At 37.3% G+C, this 23,652-nt stretch overlaps 2 protein-coding genes across 3 annotated transcripts in view; one reads left to right on the top strand and one right to left on the bottom strand.

Moving 5' to 3' along the window:
* Positions 1-1,771: 1,771 nt before the first annotated feature.
* ERG28 (ergosterol biosynthesis 28 homolog) lies at positions 1,772-5,239 on the top strand. Its single transcript, XM_070940985.1, has 4 exons — positions 1,772-1,904; positions 2,782-2,872; positions 3,793-3,911; positions 4,186-5,239. Exons 1-4 carry the CDS (start codon positions 1,772-1,774, stop codon positions 4,263-4,265), a joined length of 423 nt encoding a protein of 140 aa, XP_070797086.1. The 3' UTR covers positions 4,266-5,239.
* A 5,963-nt stretch (positions 5,240-11,202) lies between these two features.
* FLVCR2 (FLVCR choline and putative heme transporter 2) overlaps positions 11,203-23,652 on the bottom strand; it is a 51,490-nt gene continuing 39,040 nt past the window's right edge. The window contains exons 5-11 of one of the 2 annotated variants that reach the window (XM_070940968.1): positions 22,457-22,560; positions 21,323-21,433; positions 20,841-20,946; positions 20,290-20,401; positions 18,726-18,781; positions 14,577-14,671; positions 11,203-12,326 (exon numbers count right to left, since the gene is read on the bottom strand). In XM_070940968.1, coding sequence (XP_070797069.1) covers positions 14,591-14,671; positions 18,726-18,781; positions 20,290-20,401; positions 20,841-20,946; positions 21,323-21,433; positions 22,457-22,560 — 570 coding nt within the window. In that variant the 3' untranslated portion in view covers positions 11,203-12,326; positions 14,577-14,590. The remainder of the gene's footprint in view (positions 12,327-14,576; positions 14,672-18,725; positions 18,782-20,289; positions 20,402-20,840; positions 20,947-21,322; positions 21,434-22,456; positions 22,561-23,652) is intronic. The other variant, XM_070940978.1, reaches the window with a different exon arrangement.

The following is a 23,652-nucleotide window of genomic DNA, read 5'->3' as shown; positions in this document are numbered from 1 at the left end:
CGTTTCCGGTCCTCTTCAGTCGCCTCTTCTAAAACGGCGTCATCAGAATTCTCTTTTTAAAAAAAGGGAAGCGAAAATGATGCTCGGAGTTCTTCCGCCCACATCTTCGAATTCTACGTCACAATGCCTCAGAAGGGTTCGGCGCATTTGATAGGTGCCGCTGCCTTCCCATCCATGTGACGGTTTAGAGAAGGTCGTGGAGACCAACCAGGAAAAGGCGACGTCTGACCGTCGACCAATCGCTACGCAAACTAAGGAAGGGGCGGGGCTCGTGCTCCTTAAGTTGGAGGTGAGCAGCGAATCTGGTCCGCCTGCAAATCAGGTGGGGGGGGGAAGTAAGATCTGAATGGCGGTGGGGGGGTTGCATGGGGAATAACGGGGGGGGGGGACGTGCATGGCAGGAATTGGGGTGCAGGGCAAGATGGCTTGCAGTGTAGGAATCGAAGGGAGCAAGAAGACATTCGGAGAGCATTGCTAAAATTTTATGCAGGTGTCATTACTTCGTTCCATTTTGCAATCCTTCGTAAATAAAACGGGAACCAGCCAGGCCCACCATTTAACATGCCATCGAAAATTACAAGGGAGAAAAGAAATAATTTATTCAAGGTTTAAAACGTAGTAAGGAGCCATAATTGATAGTTTCCTGACTAAAGGGTCAGGTCAGAATAGTGCTGCTCCCTTCCTCTCCCTTCTGAAAGCGTTTATCAGGAGAAAAATGCAAAGCAAGCATCTTTGGGTTGTTTTTCTTTTGATTTATTAGATGCAAAGAGGTTGATTTCTGGTCCAAGGGGCAGGCAGCTTTCTTCTGGATTCACTAGTCGGATAGATGGGAGCAGAACGCACACTTTCAGCTCTGGCGGTGGTTATATACACTGTTCAAAAAAATAAAAACACAAGCAGAAGACATCCGAGATCTGAATGAATGAAATAGCCTTATTAAATACTTTGTTCGTTACATACAGTAGTTTTGTGTTCCCTTTAGTTGTTTGAGCAGTGTATAAACTACTATATGTAAAGAACAAATAAGGCTATTTCATTCATTCAGATCTCGGATGTCTTCTGCTTGTGTTCCCTTTATTTTTTATATAAGGGAAAGTAGAAAGGGAACAGTGATTCATGCTACCTGTCCTTGTTGAGTTATTTGGACAGAACAGTTAAATGTGTTCATAGAAGAATTATTCTTTTTGTTTTGAGCAACTGACTGCCTTTGCCATATAAAGATTATGGGAGTTAATTTAATGCAAGATTATTGCTTCAATTTAACCCTGATCAACTAGTTTTTAACCATCTGGTGTTTTTTAAATCCAATAGAATCCTAGAAATACTAGCCAATAAGGTGCTGCTTGGAAATTCTAGAAGTTTTAGCTTTATTATATCTGGAAAGACTAGAAGGAAGGAAGCCTGTTTTATGGATTTACCAGGAATTTGCATTTTTCTGAACTTGATTTGTTTGAAAGATGCTACATTTGCAACAGATTTTCCTTCTTCCTTTGGGCTTCAATCACACTGAACAATACTATTGCAACTTTTAAAATAGTTTTCCATTTTAGTTTCATATCTGGAATATGGGAAGGCTCCCTTCATGTCATTTGCAGGCCAGCAAAATGGCCTCATCTAATTGTTTCACAAAACTATATACAACTTAAGAGGAGTTGCTGCAAAACAAGAGTGGCATAGCAAGCATGATTACAAAGTCTAAAGCAGGAGAAGTGTTTTAACCTCTTGATTCTTTATTTGTTCATATGACAGATCGTGTCTTGCTGCTTCTAATATGAGCCGGTTCTTGAATGTACTTCGTAGTTGGCTAGTTATGGTGTCTATAATTGCTATAGGGAACACAGTGCAAAGCTTCAGAGACCACAGCTTCCTTTCTGAGAAACTGTATACAGGCAAGCCAGGCCTTGGTAAGATTTATAAAGTGTCATTTTTAGAATCTAAAAATGGGATCTGTATTTTGCCTGTACTGCAAAGAAATGTTTATTCAGATCTTAAAATGCTGCAATTTTGAAATATCTTTTTGCCTTAAATATTGTTTATTCTCATTTTATCCTGAAGTTTATTGCATCGGTTTAGTTTGTTTAGTGCCCACGTAGAGCAGTCAGGCTATAACATAACCTTTAAAGCGCTCCATGGCATTGGTCCTGGATACCTTCGAGACCATCTTCTGCCACCAGTAGCCTCCCACCAGCCAGTTCGTTCCCACAGAGAGGGTCTCCTCAGGGTGCCATCGGCCAAATTATGTCGGCTGGCGACACCCAGGGGGAGGGCCTTCTCTGTGGGAGCCCCTGCCCTTTGGAATGAACTCCCCCCAGAAATTTGTAAAATCGCTGATCTCCGTGTGTTTCGCTGTGCCCTCAAAACCATGTTGTTCCGCCAGGCTGGGCTATCAATGTAAAGATTTTAAATTGATTTTAAATGGGATTTTAAATTTGGGGTTTTATAAATTGGGCCTATTATTTAATAATTTTAATAATTTTTAATTTTGTTTGTCTTTGTATTTTTAATTAGGCTGTACACCGCCCTGAGTCCTTCGGGAGAAGGGCGGTATAGAAATAAAATTAATAAATAATAAATAATAAATAAACATGCTTCAGGTACAGTGTAATTTATTTTCCATATCAGGCATTTCTCTACTGAGCTCCATTTCAGGACTGAAAACCCTTGATCCTTAGAAAAATTTTCAAGGCCATTATATATTGTAGGCTGCTAAGTATACTGCTAAGTTCTGTTTGGAAACATATACATAAATAAATTGCTCTAATAACTATTTTTTCTGTTCAGTAAATGGTCTCCAAGCTCGAACCTTTGGCATTTGGACCTTGTTGTCTTCTGTGATCCGCTGCTATTGTGCCATTGATATCCGCAACAAGACGTAAGTAAAATGAATACTAAAAATAAATAGTAAAAGGAACAATTCATTACCAACCCTCTTTAATAAACTCCTTTCCCTTGCAGTCATAGTGCAGTTGATCATCCAGAACTTTTTTTTCAACTTTTTTATTCCTTTTGGGAATATTATTGTCTCAAAAGGCTTGTTACTTATGAAGAGTTAAATAGGCATAAAGAAGGAAATGCTTAGTAGCCTACTTATGTAAGAATAATATTAGTCCATAGTTTCTGTCTAGTTAGACCTCTGAAATCAAAAAGTTAAAGTTCCGGTATCTAATCCAATAAGGAATAATCTACCTCTTCTGTTAGTATTATTCTTCTACTGACAGTTCTATACCACATATGGCTTACATTTTTATATTTTCCATCACTTGTAGTGTTTTCTGAAAGGATGTACATCTAGAGTGTTGTATGTTTCTTTATTATTTAGTTGGGTACAGCAATAGGAAAGCAATAAGTTTGGCACTCTGTATTAAGGCACAAACTTTGTTCCTAGAAGTCAAGAGAAACAAGATGTAATAGAGCAACACTCTGCAATTTTATCTGCCAAAATGTCAGGTTTTAAAAATCTATTCTGCTTTGACCCAAGCAATTCTAAACAATTAGAAGTTTGTAGTAGTTTTCAGTTCAGGCTATGCTGAACCTATTAATCTGTCCAGAGACTGGCGCCTGTGGTGCTTATGGATGGTAGGAACACTAATTGAACATCGTAGAAGTAACCTTTGAGCAACGGAGGGTACTGTACTCTCTCTAGTTTCCAAGAGATGCAGATACCGATGCCTGACTAAAGATGCAAAGGTACAGCATACTCATTTGATTTCAGATTCTCAACTTCCTGACTCTGATCTCTTTGTGTCATCTCTATACCACATAATAATCCTTTCTTTTTGAACTCTCTGACAGCCTCTATAACATCACACTTTTGACCTTCTTCATTGCCCTGGGCCACTTCCTCTCTGAGGCGTTTATTTATGGCACAGCAGCTGCAACGATTGGTGTCCTGGCACCCTTAATGGTGGCAAGTAAGTACTTACTGAGCTGCTTATCATTTTCTGTTCCTGGAATTGTGTTTATTTCCAGGATGTTTTTTCCACTCTTCCTCCATTAAGTTTTTCAGCAGGATTTTCACTTTCAAACAGCCCTGTGAGGCTACTTAGGTAGAACAATAATTATTTCTTTAAAGTCATACTGGAAACTGAACCTGGAGTTTTCCACAGCAATTAGCCTTTTTTTTTTTAAGATATGAGATTTTTAAATATTTCTGTTCTGTGTTCTTGCTCAATTTCCAACTTTCAGGTTTCTCCATCCTGGGGATGCTGATTGGGCTACAGTACCTGGAGGTAGAAACCACATCACATAACAAGAAGCGGAATTGACATTACAGCACCTGTCCTCCAATCTGCCCTCCAGTCATCTTCCAGTGTCTACCATATTATCTTCCTGATCTTCTTTTTCGAGCCTGTACCATACAGGGCAGTCAGAATACTCTTAGATTTCCCTATTGGTTATTTTAGTTCCCATTTGATTTTGAAATGAGCAGTTAATGGCAGAAAAATACTTTTGAGCAGTTCCTCCAAACTGGATATAGGGAGCAGTATCTTAAAGCATCGTGAGATGTAGTAGAAAAGCCAAGTGAAGTTATGCCAGGTGAAGGTTATAGATTTCCTCTCTTGACATTCTGATGGCAAATGATAGAAAATGTTGTCCAAAATTTGCTGAAAGAGGGGGCATGTAATGTCTCCATGGCACTCGGCATAGTTGTCCATAAGTATGGCATAAATGAAAGGGAACTGTGAAAACTTGTGAGGAAGAAGTATCTCATGTCTGAGCTAAATCCAAAGTACCTTATAAATTCTTCTTTTTGAAGATTAAAGACTAAAGAGCGAAGCTTGGTCCTCTTTTGCCTTTAAGAGGCTACTTGTTTAGGTAACTGCTTTCTTCCATCTTCCAGGAACCTGTTTTTTTTTTCTCTGAAAATAGCACAATTCATTTAACTGCTGTTCTTTTCTGAACATATATGAGAACTGGAATAGTCTAGGCAAGGCAAGTGCATAGCAAGCCAATATTCCTGTCTGAGCAGGGGATTGAACTAGAAGACCTCCAAGGTCCCTTCCAACTCTCTTATTCTGTTATTTATTTCAAAATAAAGCTGTCAACCCTTGTAAAAAAGGGGCTGCCAAGGCCATAGAACAAATAAGTAACTTTCTGCTTCTGTAAAAAGAGGCAAAAATTGTGAATTTTTCAATGTAATGACTGCTGCTATTGTGGTTATGCAAAGCATCTGCTTCCAAAATGGAATGGACATTAGTAAGGAAATGGATTCTCCTTCTGTTCCTATATCTTGCCACATAGTCACCAAATTTTACTGTTATCTGTTTTTATTCTAATTTTTAAATTGATTATTTTAATGGTTTTTATATATTATTTATGAATATGTATGCCACCCAGAGTAATTGTGTGAGATGGATAGCTATACAAAGAGACAGACAGACAGACAGACAGACAGACAGACGATAGATTGATAGATATAGAAATATGCTTTGGAGATCAGATTATCTGGAACAGATTTTGGAAATGCAGAAAGAACTTAGAAGGGATTAATGGAATCTTGCACTGCATGGTCAAAAATACCATCTCAGATGGCTGTTGCCCACAATTAGTATTTATCTACCTCTCTCTACCAGAGTGACATATGCTAACACTGTCAATTGTACATAATTTGGCTGTAGACTGTCATCTGAATTGGCAGTCATTGAAGCCAATTATAACAGCTGTCAGTTTGCTAGCAAGACCAGTCAAAGTTTCAAACATCTAAAGGAGAGATTTCTCCTATGTTTATCTACTTGTGCATTATCAAGTCACAGTAAACCTAAAAAGATACATCATACATCCACAAAAGAGAGGGCCTTTCCTGTGATGGCATCTTATCTGCAGTGCACTGTGAATCTACAGTTGACATTAACATGGTATTCTTAACATGTTTTATTTCTCCAGCCACCTTAACTTGAAATCATTTTTTGTACTGGTTAAATGTGCCTCTCAATTACATTAATGTTTTTGCTTTAATATTGTATTACATATGCTTTCTATGGTGACTTTTGTGCAAAGTGCTTTATACCAGTGGCCCCCAACCTTTTGGGCACTAGGGAGCGGTTCTGTGCAGAGAGGTTTTTCCGTGGACCGGAAGGGGCGTGGTTTCACATGCTGCCTGCATCCCACAGATGGGGCTTCATTTGTTTGCACAGACTGGTTTCTGGCATGCTGCAGACCAGTGCCGGTCCACAGACTGGGGGCTGGGGACCCCTGCTTTATAAATTTTTAAATAAATATACCTCCCTTATAAATTATTTTGGGCTGGGATGCTCAAAGGCAAGTGTGTCAACCTCAGCCATGTCAAAAGTTTTGAAGATGATCACAGAAGCAGCTTAACCCAGTCTTCCCTAACCTAGTAACCAAATAGTTGGGACTACAACACCCATCAGCCCCAGTTAATATGGGCAAGATAATGGATTGGAGGGACTTTAGCTGAAACACTGAACATTCCAGGAAGCTATCTGAACATTGGCTAAGTAGATCTTCCTACATTCTAAATTTCTTTCTAGTAACCAAGTCCTGTGAGGAACCATTAGGAAATCAGTATACTTAGTCTGCAGAAAAAAAACTGAGGGGAGAAGCTGTTGCATAGAGGAGGGAGTGAACTTGTCCCAGAGGGCAGAACCAGAATCAATGGGTTGAAATTACAGGAAAGAAAATTCAGATTAGGTATTGGGTAGGAAGTTCCTATATACTCTGTAATAAGTTGCCTCATGAAATGGAATGTTCACTGGAGGTCTGATGGCTGACATCAAGTAGATAATTTTGATTTTTCAATATCTCCCAATTCTATGAAAAACTTGTCAGCTTCCCCAGAGGATTGTTCATTTTCATTTTGTTGTAACTTAAATTGTACTCACAGGATGGATAAGGATAAGGAATGAAAACACGTTGACTTTTTAATGCACGCTGATAGGTGAAATAAGGACTTTATGGTGTCTAGTATTTATTCCAGATGAATTACCTTATAGAACATGTTAAGCAAATGAAATTAACATATGGAAAAATGTAAATTAACCCTTTAACTATTCAACTTACAATGTACTAGCCTTGGTTCATACAGCATAATAGACTAAAAAGTGTCTGGCTGCTTTATGGTTCAGAATGTTGTGCTAATTTAGCCGAGGTGATTGGTACTTGAAAAAACTGACAACATATGAATTATTTTAAATTGTTTTATTTTTTAAATAATCATTTTCCTCAGAGTTTTTGTGACTGCACAGCTCTGTAAACTCAAGTCAAAAATAAACTAAAACATCAATTACAACACTTGAATTGTCATTCTTTTTTTAAAAAAAATGTAACAATGTTAATTACTGCAGTGGACACTGGGGATCTGAGCAAAAATTCCATTCCCAGATATAGCTATTAACAAAAACTATACGTCAAATAACACATTTTGAGTTGATAGTTGTTTTTAATCTACCCCTGGAATTTTCTCTGGCAATCCTAAATGCATATGTAATTGGAAGGATTTATATCAAGCATGCAGCCATTTCATACAGGAATGGCAGGATTGATCATATAAAATATAACACAAAGTACTCTTCTTGTGAAACTTTCTGATTTTTTTTACATTTTTAGCATAACAAGGATGAAAATACAATAATTTTCTTTTTCCTTCTTTCCTGGCATCTGCCTTCAAATACTTACTTTATGTATTGGGTAATACTTATTTTATGAACCAATTGCTCTTCAATTGGAAGTTAATAATTTCTCTGCTAGCAATAATACTGCTTCTACTAAAATATTAGTGAGCCTTCTTTAAACTAAGGATATTACATTCCCCAGAGAGTTTATCAGAGGCTTGTTATATTAGCTCACAATCTCATGGTTAGCAAAACCTGGATCCTGTTTCTTGTGCCTTTTATTCCACTTCTCCTGAATATCTATCTATCCATACAAAACAACCAGATTCCACACTGCATCATCACCCTCTTTGAATAGCAATTCCTATACTGATTCAAGGTGGCCTTGAATCCTCCTGGAACAAGCTTCTCTCCAGCAGTCCAAGACAGCTTGTCTGCTAGTAATTCTTCCTGTTTCTCTTCAGTCAGTTTCTTCCTACAAGCTTCTTAGCCATTTCAGCCCTCCCTCACCCACCTCCGTGGGAAACAACACTATTGGAAAAACCCTTATCATGTCTTATATTGAAGTATACTTTATATCTAGGTAGCCAAAAGAAAACTCTTGAAAAACACTGCACTACATTGAAGCTAATGTGCCAACCAAGTGCATATATCTGGCAGGACATTAAAATTCAGTGGTACCCAAACTACTACAATGGCATTAAAATTATACAATTACATATTTGTGTCACATTTATTGCAAGAAGATAAGTTACAGCATTTGCATGATCACATCATGAACATGTCATCATATGTATCCCCCGATGGATGCCCATTAATATTTCTAAAGCTCCAAGTCCAATATGTTCAACTCATTGCTGAGTTCACACATCCAAGTTAAGTCCCAATGTGTTTTGATTGGCGTGTTTGGCTTAGTGTAAACTAACTCAGCATTCTTTCAGAATTGTTCTATCAAAATTATGAAAGTAATGTCTGGTTGTTTTCACTGTAACTATTCTCAGTAAACCCACCTAGGACTGTTAATGTTTAGGAAGTAATAAAAAGTCAAGAGTAAATAATCACTTTCTGTGGTACAATTAATATACAAGTTATCGGAAGAAAAAAATTGAGACAAATTCAACTATGAAATATACAGTAATTGGCAATAACACAATGTTACTCAATCTATAACTTAGAATCATATCACTGTTCACTTGGGACTCTACATTCCAGTGTTTTATTTTCAAATGTTTTCTTCCTTTCCATATAAAAGTTAAAAGGAATCATAAAGAATATTACTATAAAAGTCACTTTTGGTCAGTATTATCTACTACCAAGCCAGTAATCTTATGAACCCAAGCAAATTGCTTGCTTGCTTGGAAAATAAGCATTTATTACATTCATTACATTAAAACAGATGGGTTCATTTGGCATAATATTGTCATGCAATAGTAACTGCTCAGAAAAATTGGCAACTGGAAAACTTTGAAAACAAGGAAATATAAAGTAGGGAAGGAGACAGCCCTGAACAATTATTTCTTATGTCAATAAATGAGTAAGCCCAATGCTAACTCCATTAAGAATGTCTATTTACAATTACACTAAGGAAAACTAACAGAATAGAAATAATGGAATTAAAATCAATAAAATTTTCTATTAAAAAATTAATAGGTAACACTTGCCAACTTGTCAACAACTAGAAGACAAGCTCTGAAGACAGCAATCGGCAAATCTCAAAGGCAAAATCTCATTATTTCTTTTATTTCATTTGTATCCTTTATACCAGGGGTCTGCAACCTTAAACACTCAAAGAGCCATTTGGACCGGTTTCCCACAGAAAACACAACACTGGGAGCCACAAAATCTGGGTGGGCATGGCCAACTCAATTTCACTCCTACCCAGTCACATGACATCCCCACAGCCACGCCTACCCAGGTTTTCTGGCTCCAGGTGTTTTCTGTGGGAAATGGGACTCTCTCTCTCCCTCTTGTTTTTCGCTTTTTCCTCTCCCTCCCTCCCTCCCTCCCTCACTCACTCTTTCTTTTCTTTCTCTCCGTTTCTCTCATTTCCCACTTTTCCCTCTCATTCTCTCCCTCCCGCTCTCATTTGTGTCCCTCACCCTCTCTCTCTCCCCCTCTCTCTCTCTCATTTGTTTCTCTTTTTCCTCTCTCTCATTTTCTCATTTCTCTTCCCCCCCCCTTTCTCTCTCTTTCTCCCTTTCATGTGTCTGTTCCCTCTTGAAACATTTTCAAAAACAAGTGAGGGTTGGGTTTGTTTGTTTGTTTTGCTGATGTTCTTTCTTCTTGAGTGCTTTTTACCATATGATTTAAATAGAGAGTTATTTCAGGTTCCCAGATAAATGAAGCTCTTTTGTCCCCCTGCTGTAGCTCCCTGTCAGCTGGCTGGCCCACCCCTCACCTTCCAAGTCATTCCTTGCGTGGCCTGAGAAGGTAAGGGCGAGGTGGGAATGGAGACTCGCTCCATATTCCAGAGTGGGAGGGAAGCGCCCCTGTACTTGCCTCTCATCTCACAGGTGCTTCTTCCGGCGTTTCTTGGTGCTGCGCACACCTCGGTTGTTCGTGGAGACGTGCGACTTTCTCTCCAACCCGAGACACTGGCCTGGCCCAGCTGCAGCCAATGCTCTGCGTCATAATGGGTTCCAGGAGGAGGAGGGGATGCTGTCTCCCCCATTGTGAAGTGTGCTAAATTTAAGTGTGCTGCGCAAGGTGCTGCGGGAGCAGCGAACAGGCCATGGAGGCAACGAGAGCAAGTTGCAAGTCTAGAGCACTGGCCCGGCCCGGCTGCGGTTAATGCAGCTGCTCTCACAGCACCCTGCATAGCACACTTAAATTTTACCCTCATAACAATCCTACAAAGTAAATTAGGCCAACATAAATAAATCATCAGCTGAAATGCCAACTGGCAATCTGGAATTTCCCAATCCAAAGTAAACACTATTGAATTGATTTCTTCAGTCAGCAAATGCTTATGAATTTTATTTATTATTAGTCTTCTATGCTGCCTATCTCACCAAGGCAACTCTAGGGGGCTTATACTTACAAATAAGAACAATTGCAAAGCATTCTGTAAAACTGAAAACTGCTAAAGAATAAATTATTGTGCATTTATTCTAGAGCAAGAAAACACTATTTGAGGATAGCCTCTCATGTCACTTGACTGAAGAGTCCCCACAGTAATGTCACTTTATGGCTTCAAGTGTTTTCCAAGCTAAATGCTACACTTCCTAGCCCAAAGAGAAGAACTCTCACTCTGCTAAAGTCTCTGTGCACTAGCTATTATAGATAAATAATGTTCAGCAGAACCTCTGAACAAATAAAATGAACTATGAACCCTCTTCAGATCACTGGAAGTTACTCTTCTTCTTTTGATTATAAATGAAACACCTTAAGCTAGGCATTCTTTATAAATTGTTCAGTCTTTGGAATGAGAATAGCTGTTAGATCAACTCAGTCAGCCAATTCAAAGTTACAAAAATTTTCCCACAAAATTATGCAGCATTTTTTCTCACTTGGTCCAGTGGTGAATTTTAATTAAAACTAAGATGTTGCACTGTATGGTCTTCCATGTTTTTTAATCTGATTTGTGGAATTTTCCGCCCTTGCAATAAAATAGAATTGTCATGGCATCCTGTTTAGAATAGATTGGAAAAACTTTATTGTACTCTTTTACAGGCTTTTTTTTTTAAATTTTCTTAAAGCATCTCTTGTTCCACACAACAGAGGCACTCAATCATCTACAATTTAATTAACCTAGTTCCTCTTTCCCTGAAATAGAAATGTAGCAATATAAAAGAAAAAATAAGCCACTGATTACACTTCTCTACCCCTCAAAGCTGACTACAGTGGTTAATTTCCAATTAACACTACATTATCTAGTATAATATTGAGAGAAAACATTTACAGATTTTAGAGATTATGAGAAAAATAGTGTGGAAGACTGTAATGAAAGCCATTTGGAGCCCTTGTTTAATTTCTGCTTCTGCAGCTTGTGGCCTTGCAGTGTCACACTGCTGAAGAGCAATAATGTTGGGGTAAAAAAAATAGTCTATTTCTCAAATATAGTTTAGAAATCAGTTACCCAATCATATTTCTAAAATGCCACCTTATTTTTAAAAAAACTCCATTTTAAAATACTGAACAGCTAATTAAAAATATCTGTTGGACTGGGGTCACAAAAATAGTCTACAATACAAATAGATACTTTGAAGAAAAGGAAGCTAAGCCATCTTTGCTTTTGTTTTGATTGATAGTGAATTTCCTCATTCACAAATCAATGGTTGCACTTCCATTAGGGCTGCTCACAGAGCAAGTGTTTCTGGTTCTCCCTAAGGAGGAAGGATCTTCCTTTAGATCCACTTCACACCCAAATCTGCAAGTCCACAGACCACACAAAAGGATGAACAGATGAGCATTCTTAGTTCACACTGAATATGATAGAAGCAACACTGGATCCCGTCATGCAGTTTATAAGTGCCAAGGCAAGTCAACTGCTCTCTTCCATTTTCTTCCACTAAACAGGACAGAAAAGCTTTGTCTGTTGAGAATAATTTAAAATCTTGTATTTTTCATTAGCAACATTATTCTGTAGACTGTTTCCTGGTCAAACCATATGTAATGGAAGTCTAGATGGTAGAGAGACAAACATAAGGCAGTAATGGCAGGAATAGCAATATCTTTTCAGCCGCTTACAGCCTTTAATGATTTGATTCTTCAAATAGCAGTGCATTGTTGGTCTGAGTCAACTCCCACTGATTTCTGGAACCAAAGAGAAAATACACAATTAGAGAAATCAGAGGGTGTAGTAAACAAGAAATTTGTTGGCATGTTGAATTAAGGCTACCATACCAATTACCATATAGGTTTAATCAATAATTCCGCTGAAGTTGTTTATTTAAGAACATTTATATGGCCGTCCACTCACTCTCAGTCATGAAAAATCTTATTCTTTCAAATAAGAAGGCTATTTTGCTGCCTGCACCTCTAGTTAAAGAAATGCAAAATACTTGGTGAGATTTATAGAGACAAGAGCAACCCATGTTTAGTTAAGCAGAAACCCAAAATATATATCCCCTGTGTTTCACAAATTGGGACAATATAACTGCATTTCTCTATCATGCTAAGGATGGAATTTGGCAGCTTTGCTTGAATAGCTGCAGAAAGACTCCTACCATCTTAAAAACCTCAAACGTAAAATGCTACCACTTTCCGGCTTATCGTCTAGCTCACCACCCTGCTGAAATTTTGCTAACTTGATGTGAGTTTAAAGCCACATTGATACTCTTTGCTTCTATTATAATTTAAAGTGGAGTACTCATTTTGCTGAGTAGGTATATCCCAGGCTCTCTGAACCTTTGAGATCAAAGAACAGTCTAAATAATACTCACTTTTATTCATGAAAAGTAGCAGTCATTAAACCACTGATTTATGATGCTGGCATACAGTACTATTTAGACAATATTTTACTGTTCCTAGAAACAAATACATAAAGGGATTCTTTTTCTGGGCCTCCCTATGGAAAAGCAAACTTTAGGGCAGAAAAAATGAAATAACTTTACTATTTTACAAAAAAAAATCATTTTCAAAACAGAAAATATTATTACCTACAATTAGAACCCTAGGAGAACCTTAAGTCAAGATTTTATTTTTAAAAAGCTTTACATTTTCACTTTAAGTGAGGATTGCACCCTGAGACAGTAGCCATATTCATAAGCTTTATTTTGTAAAAAAAAAAAAAGAAAAAGAAAAAGAAAAGCAGCACTAAAAATAACGCTGATGGTGTCCTCAATTTCACTGTTCACTGTTCTACAACAGAAGAAATACAACCTTGAAGATACATGAGAGTTCAAGTTTCAACTACTCACCAATCAAAAGTGAACTTGAAAGCTGAATGTATATAAATAAAGCTAGCATTCTCTATCACCAGCCCCACCTTCTGGCTAACTACTTTGAAATTCAATCCAATATTGGCAATTGCTTACATCTTAAATTTGTCCCCTTGCTGTAAGGAACTGCTACTTGAGATTGGTGAGCAAGAAAAATGAATACAAATATGGACCCGGGAAAGCAAATTATGAAAAAAGGGAAATATACAGTTTAGCCAAATTAACATGCCCAGAGCACAGAAAGTCCGAAGTATTAAGCAGAATAAGGAAAATCTCTTTGAGGAAAGAATTAAAATGCTTTGTGAGCTGCAGTAGTTAAAAAATGCACCAATCCAGGGGCTGACTTATATGAAAGATTTAATATTTCCTTCCTAGACTGAAAGACTACATAGTCTGTAGTCTTTAGTCTTTGTTTAAAACTACATTGGGAGCCAAATCCATTCCTAAGGTCTCATTTTGAATGAATCTCATTTGCATTGAATATCCATTAGCTGAAGGCTTTCCTGAAATTTCCTGGTGAAATTAGGACGAAAAGGCGTCTATAAATTTAATGCCTGTAAAAACAACAACTCTTGTCTTTTAAATATACTTCAGTGCTTCAAGAATCATGAGAAGCTCTACATTTTTGCAAACAAGATGTACAGGTAGTGAATTTTTAAGGTAGAGGTAAGAAAAATGAATTTTTAATATACTGTAATTGAAGAAGAGTTAACTCCAGAAAAAAAATTATTATGACAAAAATGCTTCAGGATATAAATCCATACCATTCTTTTCTTCCTGTCATTTGTTCATTTGTTTATTGCCTTTAGAAAATTTATATATATACCCACCCTTACAGAATGGATGACCCTGGGTGACATACAAAAGAATTGAAAGCAGATAATAATCTAAAAAACACTCAGATGTGGATAAAAACTTTAAAAACATTTTAAAAACCACCACAATGTTTATTCTACCAGTTGTGGTGAACAGGTAGTATGATTTTTCACAGAATGTACCTTAACTGTTACACTTTTAGTACAGTTTCCCCATAATACTTCTAGATCTAGAATCTGTCACTGGGTTGGTACTACTGCAGCCTCACATAAGCAGTTGTCTAAGTAGGTTAATATGATTCTCCTACCTTTGGTTTGTGAATTACTGAGCAAGGATGGGAAATGATGGGGATAAGGTACAAACTCCATAATTCATTATCTGACTGTTACTGCTTTGGAGTCTCTGCAAAACAGCCAAATGTCACAATCCCATGAAGGGGTAGAACGGAACAAAAAAATGGTACTGCAGAGAGCCCCAGCTATTCTTTCATAACCAGATAAAAATGGAAGTAACGAGCACCTCAGCCTCAGGATGGATCGTCGAAAACACTTTATACAGTATGATGTTTGGCTTTCCAAGTCTACTTTTCCAAGGCAGCAACAACCTTTTGAGCCTGGGATGCCTCTCCATATGAGAAGCATCTCATATGGAAAGATTTCATTCTCCCTAGAACTGTGCTAAATGCTCATATATTGAACCTTCAATATGAAAATTAAACTTTCAAATTGAACAAAACAAATCCTCTGCAAAGCACACATGTTCATGTAACTTGTATAACCTGTCTCCCCATTATTCTTACATACCGTATTTTCCGGCGTATAAGACAACTGGGCGTATAAGACGACCCCCGACTTTTCCTGTTAAAATACAGGGTTTGGGCTATATTCGCCGTATAAGACTACCCCTCTTCCAACGCACACCAAATAAAAATTAAAAAACATCAACTGGCTCACCCACAATGTAAAAGCAGCTGTGCTAGACCCAAAATGGCCCCTGCAACAAGCAGGAAACTCACACAGCCACAAAAAGCCCAAAAAAAACAACTTTCACACTTTACACACACACAACACAACACAACTGGCTCACCCACAATGTAAAAGCAGCTGTGCTAGACCCAAAATGGCCCCTGCAACAAGCAGGAACCTAACACAGCCACAAAAAGCCCCCAAAAAACAACTTTCACACTTTACACACACAAAATTCCACATACAGCTTTGTGAGATTTTTTGTGTTTGTGTAGTTAGAGTGAAACACTACAGAAACACACTAAATCTCAGAAAGCTGCACAAATATTATTTTTATTTTATTTTATTTTTATATGAAAACTAAATTTAAAACTTCCTAAACTTTAAATGGCTAGGTCTAAAAAAGAACAACTAAAAAAACCCCCAATTAACTGTTTTTTTTAAAGCTCCCAAAGGGGAAAAAAACTTACTCAATAGAACAGGGGTCTCCAACCTTGGCAACTTTAAGACTTGTAGACTTCAACTCCCAGAATTCCTCAGCCAGCTTTGTTTTGCTGGCTGAGGAATTCTGGGAGTTGAAGTCCACAACTCCCTGCCTGCTTGATTGCAGGCAGGGAGTGGCTTGCTGATGGAATGGATTCAAGGCAAGCATTGGGACTAGCAGCTAAGGTAAGCAAGCTGGAGGGGGAAAACTTTTTTCCTTTTACATGGCTCTGGCGATCCCAGCTGCGTTGCCTGATTAGTAGGCAACTCAGCTGGGATCGTCAGAGCTTGGATCGCCAGAGCCATGTAAAAAGAAAAAACTTTTTTCCTTTTACATGGCTCTGGCGATCCCACCTGCATTGCCTGATTAGCAGGCAACTCAGCTGGGATCGTCAGAGCTTGGATCGCCAGAGCCATTTAAGGCTCGTCAGAGCCTTTCGGGCTGGTCTGCCTGGTTACAGGAGAACAACACCCGGCGTATAAGACGACCCCCGACTTTTGAGAAGATTTTCATGTGTTAAAAAGTCGTCTTATACGCTGGAAAATACGATATTTTCCATCATTGCTTTTGAAATAATATCCTAAACATAGGTGAGAGCTATGTGCAAGACATGGCTGACCTTGCCTAAGGTAAGCCTTCTCAGAGCCTAACAGCACATATTCATTTATGCCCCTGTCACGGAACATGGCTATTTTCTGTAGTGCCCTGATTGCCACCAGAGAAATTAAGAAATACTATTTTATGTCCTTTTTTAAAAATACATTGATTTACAGAGAATAATTAAAAATCCACGTTTACTCCTTCTCCCATGTCAAATATGACTAAGTTAGAACAGATTCTAACTAACTAACAGATTCTAACAGATTAGAACAATTCCCAATCTGTTTTGCAATGAAACTAAAGCAACTCTTGGTCCAATATTATCTAGTTTTAGCTTTTCATTCAAGATACTAACTCTTCTTTTTGTCTTAACATGGCCAGTGTGTCACCATTCCATGCTGTGATAACATTAGATAAAATAAACAATGCTGTGATAATATCATTTAAGGTGAACAAAGCAAATTCAAAATGAGAGCTCTATGTCTGCACACATTATCCTCAATCTGAACAGGTGTAATAATATAGCATGGACATGTTCCTCCAAATAAATTACCAATAGTTAGAGAAAAGCAAAACAAAGATCAGCAGTTAAAAGGGGTCATTTTTTGCTGTACCAAGACTGCAGGTACATGATAGAACATAGTTTTTATTTCTCTTTACATTTTCTATCAATTATACATGCCAGAATAATGTGTTACTTGAAGATATGCTTTCTTGGTTAGCAGGTTAAAACACAGTTAATCATTAGATCCAGAATGGAAGAAGAAGAAAAATTTGAAATGTGCCACTCACTAACTAAACAAATTTAAGGATGTTTCCACGTAGTGCAAATGTTTTTAGTGTATAGGCGCATCACTTCATTCACAGGATTTTACAGGAGATCCAGGTATTTCTGTTTTCTATTTGTAACGTGCTTGGTTTTCCACTACTCTTTTTTTTCATACAGAAAATCCACCGAAGAGAAAAAGCAGACACTGTATAGTGTTTTATGACTGACGTGCAGTCCTCTTATCATCCTAAACTGAACTAGCAATAGTTGAGATTAAGCAAGTCCTTCTTGTTTCCTCATTATCTTTGGAGAACCAAGCAGTTAACTGACAACATACAAAGTACTTTTTTGCCAATTAGTGAGGAGAACCCGTTTCACAAATAGCTACAATTTTTTTCATAATAAGTATTCTTGAAAGAGCATTCTTCCATCCCTATAAAAGCAATATGGCTTTTCTGGCTAAGGAACTTCTTTATCACTCTTTCAAAAAAAGGGAAATGTACATAAATTCACATCACTCTCAAAGATGTTATTTTTCTTGTGAGGAAAGAAAACAATATATAACCAGCCATGATTAATACCATGACTTCATGAATAATGAATCAATATATTTGCAGAGACAGCTGGGCTACTATTGCCATAGTAGCCCAGGAAATGTGGACTATAGATATTTTTCTTATTGACTATTATGATTGAGAAATCCAGGCATAACAAGCTTTAGTCACTGAAGTGTGAGTTTAACATCCAAATTTTATAGCCTAGCGACAGAGGCTTTGGCCAATTTATGCCTCTCTTTTCTCCATCCTTGTCTCCACATTAATCTGGCATCATTTATTTGAATATTTATTACTTGCTTTCTAGTTTTTATAGTCCTTCCAGCCAGTCCCTTCCTCTTTTTTGCCTTTTCTCAATTGTATCTTCATGTCCATTAAAAACTGTGGTAATTCTTATTTAATTTAGGACTATACTTCTATAAAAAGGTCTATATAGAGGGGGGGGCATTGTATCATTTCCTTTTGGGATAGCAATATTATGTAAAGTGCAAAAAGGAATAAGAAATACTAAGCCAAAGAAATTAAAGTATGAAAAATAAAAATAAAAGGCAATAAAGCTAAATCTAAAGTATACCAATATCATTCACTATACGTGTCCATCTGTGCTCACCATTCTTACCTCATTACATCCATATCAGCTTTATACACTTTTTCCTCTAAAAATGTCACCTCTTTCTGAGAATCTTATGAATGCCTTCCAATTGCAACTTTCTCAGTCTACCACTTCACTTGACCTACTCATCCTTCATACATATATATTTCATATATTTGTTACATGAAATATGTATCACTATGCAAGCTATGGATGCATGCTTGCCTCACACTGAAAAATTATCTGCATTTTGCTTGGGCCTTGTGGCTGGACAGTAGGAAAAATGAGCACAGGCTATGCTCTGCTATTTTAAAGAAAACTGAGCCCCACTCAACTTCAGAATCCACACTTGGCACATTCAAGCCATCTGAGATACTTCCTCAAGCAATTTACTTCCTATACTCCTGAGATACCCTAATTACTCATCGTGAAAACAGCAATATCACTGGAGACAATGGACATAAATTATAGGTTATATTTTATTTTACTCACAGCCTGTTCATTATCCAGATTGGCCTGTTGTCTTCGGAGATCAGGTTTGATGAAAGCTGATGTACAATTGAAAGACAATTTGAACTTAATAACTCAATAGGTAGGACACAGAATAGATGCATAGGACTCTAAGGAAGTATGTAGAACAAAATAATTCATATTGATCATCATGATGGAGAAATAAATAATGATTCTAACTTCTTTACAAAAGTTTTAACTTTGGTCCCTAAGAATATGCAGGTAACACAAAACCCTGAATCAAAATAAAAGTATAAAAAAAGCATTTAAGTCAGTTAAAAATACCCTGCTGTTGGAGACTAAAACTTAGAAAACAACAAGTGTAAAAATGTTGGGTGCTAACTAGGGACACATGCAGTCACCACTTCTGATTCGGAGGAATGTCTTCTAGAAAATTACAGATCACTCCTCTAGCAAGTTGAATCAGTGTGCTTCAGAGTAGGATCAGAATTGCTAGATTTTGCACATAGTGACTCCATTCCTGGACAGGTTTAAGAATATGGCTGCCACAACCAAAATAGCTAGTTTATACTCCACAAAAAGGCACAGGAGCAAGTTCAAGCAGGAGGAGGTGAACATATAAGCTTTACACATACTACTTAAAGGATTTGTCCATAGTAAACTAGCACTTTGAATTGTGGTTAGGAAAAAAGTGCAAACATTGCAAAAGTAAATAATATGCTCTAAACTAACTAGTTTAGAGCATATTATTACATTAACTTGAACTAAAGTAAAGGTTCCTTTCGCACATATGTGCTAGTAAGTCCTGACTCCAGGGGGCGATGCTCATCTCTGTTTCAAAGCCAAAGAGCCAGTGCTGTCCGAAGACATCTCCGTGGTCATGTGGCCAGCATGACTAAAATGCCAAAGGTGCACGGAACGCTGTTACCTTCCCACCAATGGTGGTCCCTATTTTTCTACTTGCATTTTTTACGTGCTTTCAAACTGCTAGGTTGGCAGAAGCTGGGACAAGTAATGGGAGCCCACCCTGTTACGTGGCACTAGGGATTTGAACCGCTGAACTGCCGACCTTTCGATCGACAAGCTCAGCGTCCTACTCTTACCAGCTATATTTTACACCACTTTGAGTTTCCATCTACTCTTCAAGGGCAACTTCAAATAGAGTGTATTACTGTAATTCAATGCGACAGTGACCAAAGTAGAGGACAGTTGCCAAATCTCCTACAGCAATCCCTTCTTAAACAGGAGTTCTTTTAATCCTCAAAAGCCCTTATATGACCATGAGTGGATAAAGCATTACAACATACTTCACTTAGCCTTTTGGCTGGTGATTTCTTCAGAAAGGGATTTCAATTAGAATCCTTGTGGGCAATAGATTTTTAACAGGGCCATGTTTTCAATTAAGCAATGACAGAAGGGATATCAACTTTATTCCTGACCTCTGATTGTAAATCTGTCAATTTTTGGCAGAGGCCTATTTCTTCTAGAGACACTAGCAGTTCACTATTAAGGTAGTTGCTGATCACATTAAGTTTATAGGCAAAAGTGCAGAAATAAGTAACAAACATTTGAAGAATGTAGTTACCAGTGATAATAGCACCAATGAACAGGAAGATGCAAAGGAAGATGTTCCCAGCTTTAGTCCCAAAGTGATCAATGATCTGTCCTTGGCTAATGGTGAAAATTATTCCAAAAACCTAGCACAAGATAAAAGAGATATTAAAGAACTGAACAAAATACAGTTGTTCACCAGTTCTAAGATTTTTTGCCTATCTCTGATGTTCTCAACTGTAATAAAAAAAAAAACTATCAACTCATCATCTCAGCCCACATGACTATTAGTATCTGACTATAAATGAGGTCAAAATTATTAGAAGACTTCATATTTTGACTACAGAATTGTATTTAGTAAAATGCATCATATGTATTTAACTATATTACTATAAAAGGAAAAGAAGTATAATTTTTGTCATCTTCAAACTTGTTTGGAAAGCAGTAGTAGTCAATTTTAGGGAGACTATGCTGGATAACAGAACATGATGGAATGTTTTGATTTATCAACAGGTGGTGCTATATTCCTGCAGAATAGCAAAGCCGGACCTAGAAATGTCTCTTCGCTACGTTTCTCGAACTAACCTGTGCAGAAACATTAAGAAGGCCTGACGATGTTCCTTCAGATTCTGGATACGTTAACTCTGCTGCAAATTCAAAGCCCAGAGGTAGGTAACCCGTCATGAAAAAGCTGTCAGAATAGATGTAGGAAACACTTCAGCATCAGCACTTATGAAATGTCATGCCCTTGGTGTTTTAAAGAGACGATGCTACTCCAAGTTCATTTTTCTCAGATCTCAAAAACCTAACTCCACTTGCTTCCCATCAATACTTTGTCTCACTTTGTCAGAAGAATTACACTTCCTTGAATCCTCATTTAAGAGAAACAAGAAAACCTGCAATGGCTGCCATATACATCTCATTGTTCTCCTTGGGAGAAGAAGATCATTAGTAGCTTCGCTTTCTTTTTTACACACTGCAGAGCAACTGGAGATTATCTCAGTGGCACAGAAAGTATCAAAACACTTTCACATGGTAAAGTAACCCAAAAGGAGAAGTGAACTTACCCCAGTACACCAGCTGTTATAAAGACCACCCAGATATGACCTAGATCCAGGGTAAAAGTATAAACAACCAGACCCACAAATGACATGATGTAAACAACCAGTGTTGTCTGTCTGTAACAAAGAAAAGCACTTTTAGAATTTATTCAAATTTATCGCCCCCAACCCCAGAACAATGTAATCATTGTTCTAACTTTACAATAAACACAAGTACACACACACACACATACACATTTTATAGATTTATATGCCACCCCAGTCATTAACTCTGGACCTCTTTTTTATCTATTTTCTATTATCATTTAATGAAAGTCTAACCTGACTAAAATTAAATAGCGAAATCAAATTAGACTTGACAGAGCCAGATAATTTCTTCATTCTTTATAAATATAGTATTGTATCAGAATTGAACTTCCATCATGTTCCTTGTTCTACCTGGCCTTATTTTTGTAGCCTTTGCATTAAATTCTAAATAAATAGGAAGCTGGCATGCTATAAAGCAAAATACCAGCTACTAGCACTCTTTTTATTTACAAGAATCCTGTGGACATAATTTCTACAGGCATTTTTCTCAATTAAGTTTGAATGATGATGGTTTAAAAAATGTAAGATATTGGACAATTTTGTTTCTTTGTATCTAGAGCAAATGACAAGGTACTATGTAGAAGAAAGGAAAGTAAGATGGAATTGTTACTTGTTTAAAGATTTTATATATATCGTTATTATACAGTATATACATTATACAATTACTTGTTTAAAGATGATGTAAAAACAACTGCTTTAAACTTTGTAGAAAAAATAACATTTTTAATTCGAAAGTTAATTATATCCTTCATTGGTAAGGATTTTGAATGAAAAAAATTGTGTCTTAAGCCAAGATTTTAGGTACCCATTTTACTTAATTCCTTCTCAAAGAAAAAAGCGATTGAACATTTGGGCTCCACACATTCTGGTGTTATCACTATATCAATAGCCCCATCTCCTGCAACCCCCAAATTGAGTGCCCAAAAATTAAAGTGTAGCCCCAGATCAGAAAATGTTGTTGATTCCTTCCTATATCCCTGATCTATTCACTGAAAAAAACTACCTCTTCTCCAAAGAAGCAGAGAGAGGAAAGAAGTACAATAAAGCACTTACTTATATGTTTTGGTCCTGTCCAACCAGATGCCAGAAATCAAAGCTCCAAACATGCCAGCCACTATAATGGTAAGACCAATTCGACCAGCATTTAGATTTTCTCCCTGGAACAAAACATGAATGCATACATCATCAGGGTTTTTTTACTTCATGAAAAACAGAAGTGGAAAGAGTCAGGATAAATTTGCCACAGTGCTACAATATAGTACAGCTTTTCCCAGCTTGAACACTCTTCAGTTATGTTGACTTCAACTCTCAAAGTTCTCAGTAAAGTTCTGCCCGGCTAGAAAATTCTAAAGGGCCCAAGTCTATACATCAGGTAGAGCAAGTTCTTTGGGACCTGAGCCACATCCCAAACACGACATTAACATACTCTTGGTCTAGTTATGGTGTTCAAACCTCATGTGTTTTATAAGATTGTTAAGCAGATGAAATAAGGGGGCAAAATAGCACAGCTATGTGGCAGTTTCATACATTTTGATTTAACAGACTTCAGCTGAGCTGGTTATCTATCTATATACACTATACATTCCTGGATATGTGTAAAATCCCATCTGCCATTCTATGCATGTCTAAAATGATAAAATGTACAAAATCAGTATATTCCTATTTTACACATGCATAAACTATGCAAAATATGCATTTCTAAAATCTATTACTGGCTTAACAGACATTCCACTTAAATTAACACTACTTTACCCCATTAGTCCATTAAATTTCTTTTATACAAGTGAGTTTTCTTTGCCTTCCCCTTGTGACTTCCCCTTGTAAAATTTAGCTCTTGCTTTTTTTCAAGGACAAAATATCTAACAGCAGAATCTGAAATCAAAAAGGGAGAAGCTGGCCAGCCAAAAGATAACAATAGAAATGAGAAGGTTTAAATATTGCCTGCTGTTGCTCTTTCTCTTGCTGGGCTTTAAAGACAGTATCTGCAGTTTTCACTTAAGGTTTAAAGAGAATCTTGTTCTAATCTAATCAGAATCCAAATTGGCTTTACAATCACTTCTCTTCCATTTCAGATGGCATATTGAGACAGAGATTCATATATGGAAACTTCTGTCATGTTAGTTAAGTATCAGATTGATGCAGGGGAAGGAAGGAAGGAAGGAAGGAAGGAAGGAAGGAAGGAAGGAAGGAAGGAAGGAAGGAAGGAAGGAAGGAAGGAAGGAACCTCCACACAAAGTGATACTATTTTC

The sequence above is a fragment of the Pituophis catenifer genome, unplaced genomic scaffold (genome assembly GCF_029215685.1).
Source record: "Pituophis catenifer annectens isolate HBS135680 unplaced genomic scaffold, rPitCat1.0.hap2 SCAF_1, whole genome shotgun sequence".
NCBI classification, from domain to species: Eukaryota; Metazoa; Chordata; class Lepidosauria; order Squamata; family Colubridae; genus Pituophis; species Pituophis catenifer.
This window is presented reverse-complemented; position numbering and strand designations above follow the sequence as displayed.

Bases quoted from the DNA above. Each gene is read 5' to 3' on its own strand.
- ERG28 (XM_070940985.1), top strand. From the start codon at position 1,772: ATGAGCCGGTTCTTGAATGTACTTCGTAGTTGGCTAGTTATGGTGTCT. The intron at 1,905-2,781 runs GTAAGATTTATA...TTTTCTGTTCAG, and splicing joins TACAGGCAAGCCAGGCCTTG to TAAATGGTCTCCAAGCTCGA. The intron at 3,912-4,185 runs GTAAGTACTTAC...TCCAACTTTCAG, and splicing joins GGCACCCTTAATGGTGGCAA to GTTTCTCCATCCTGGGGATG.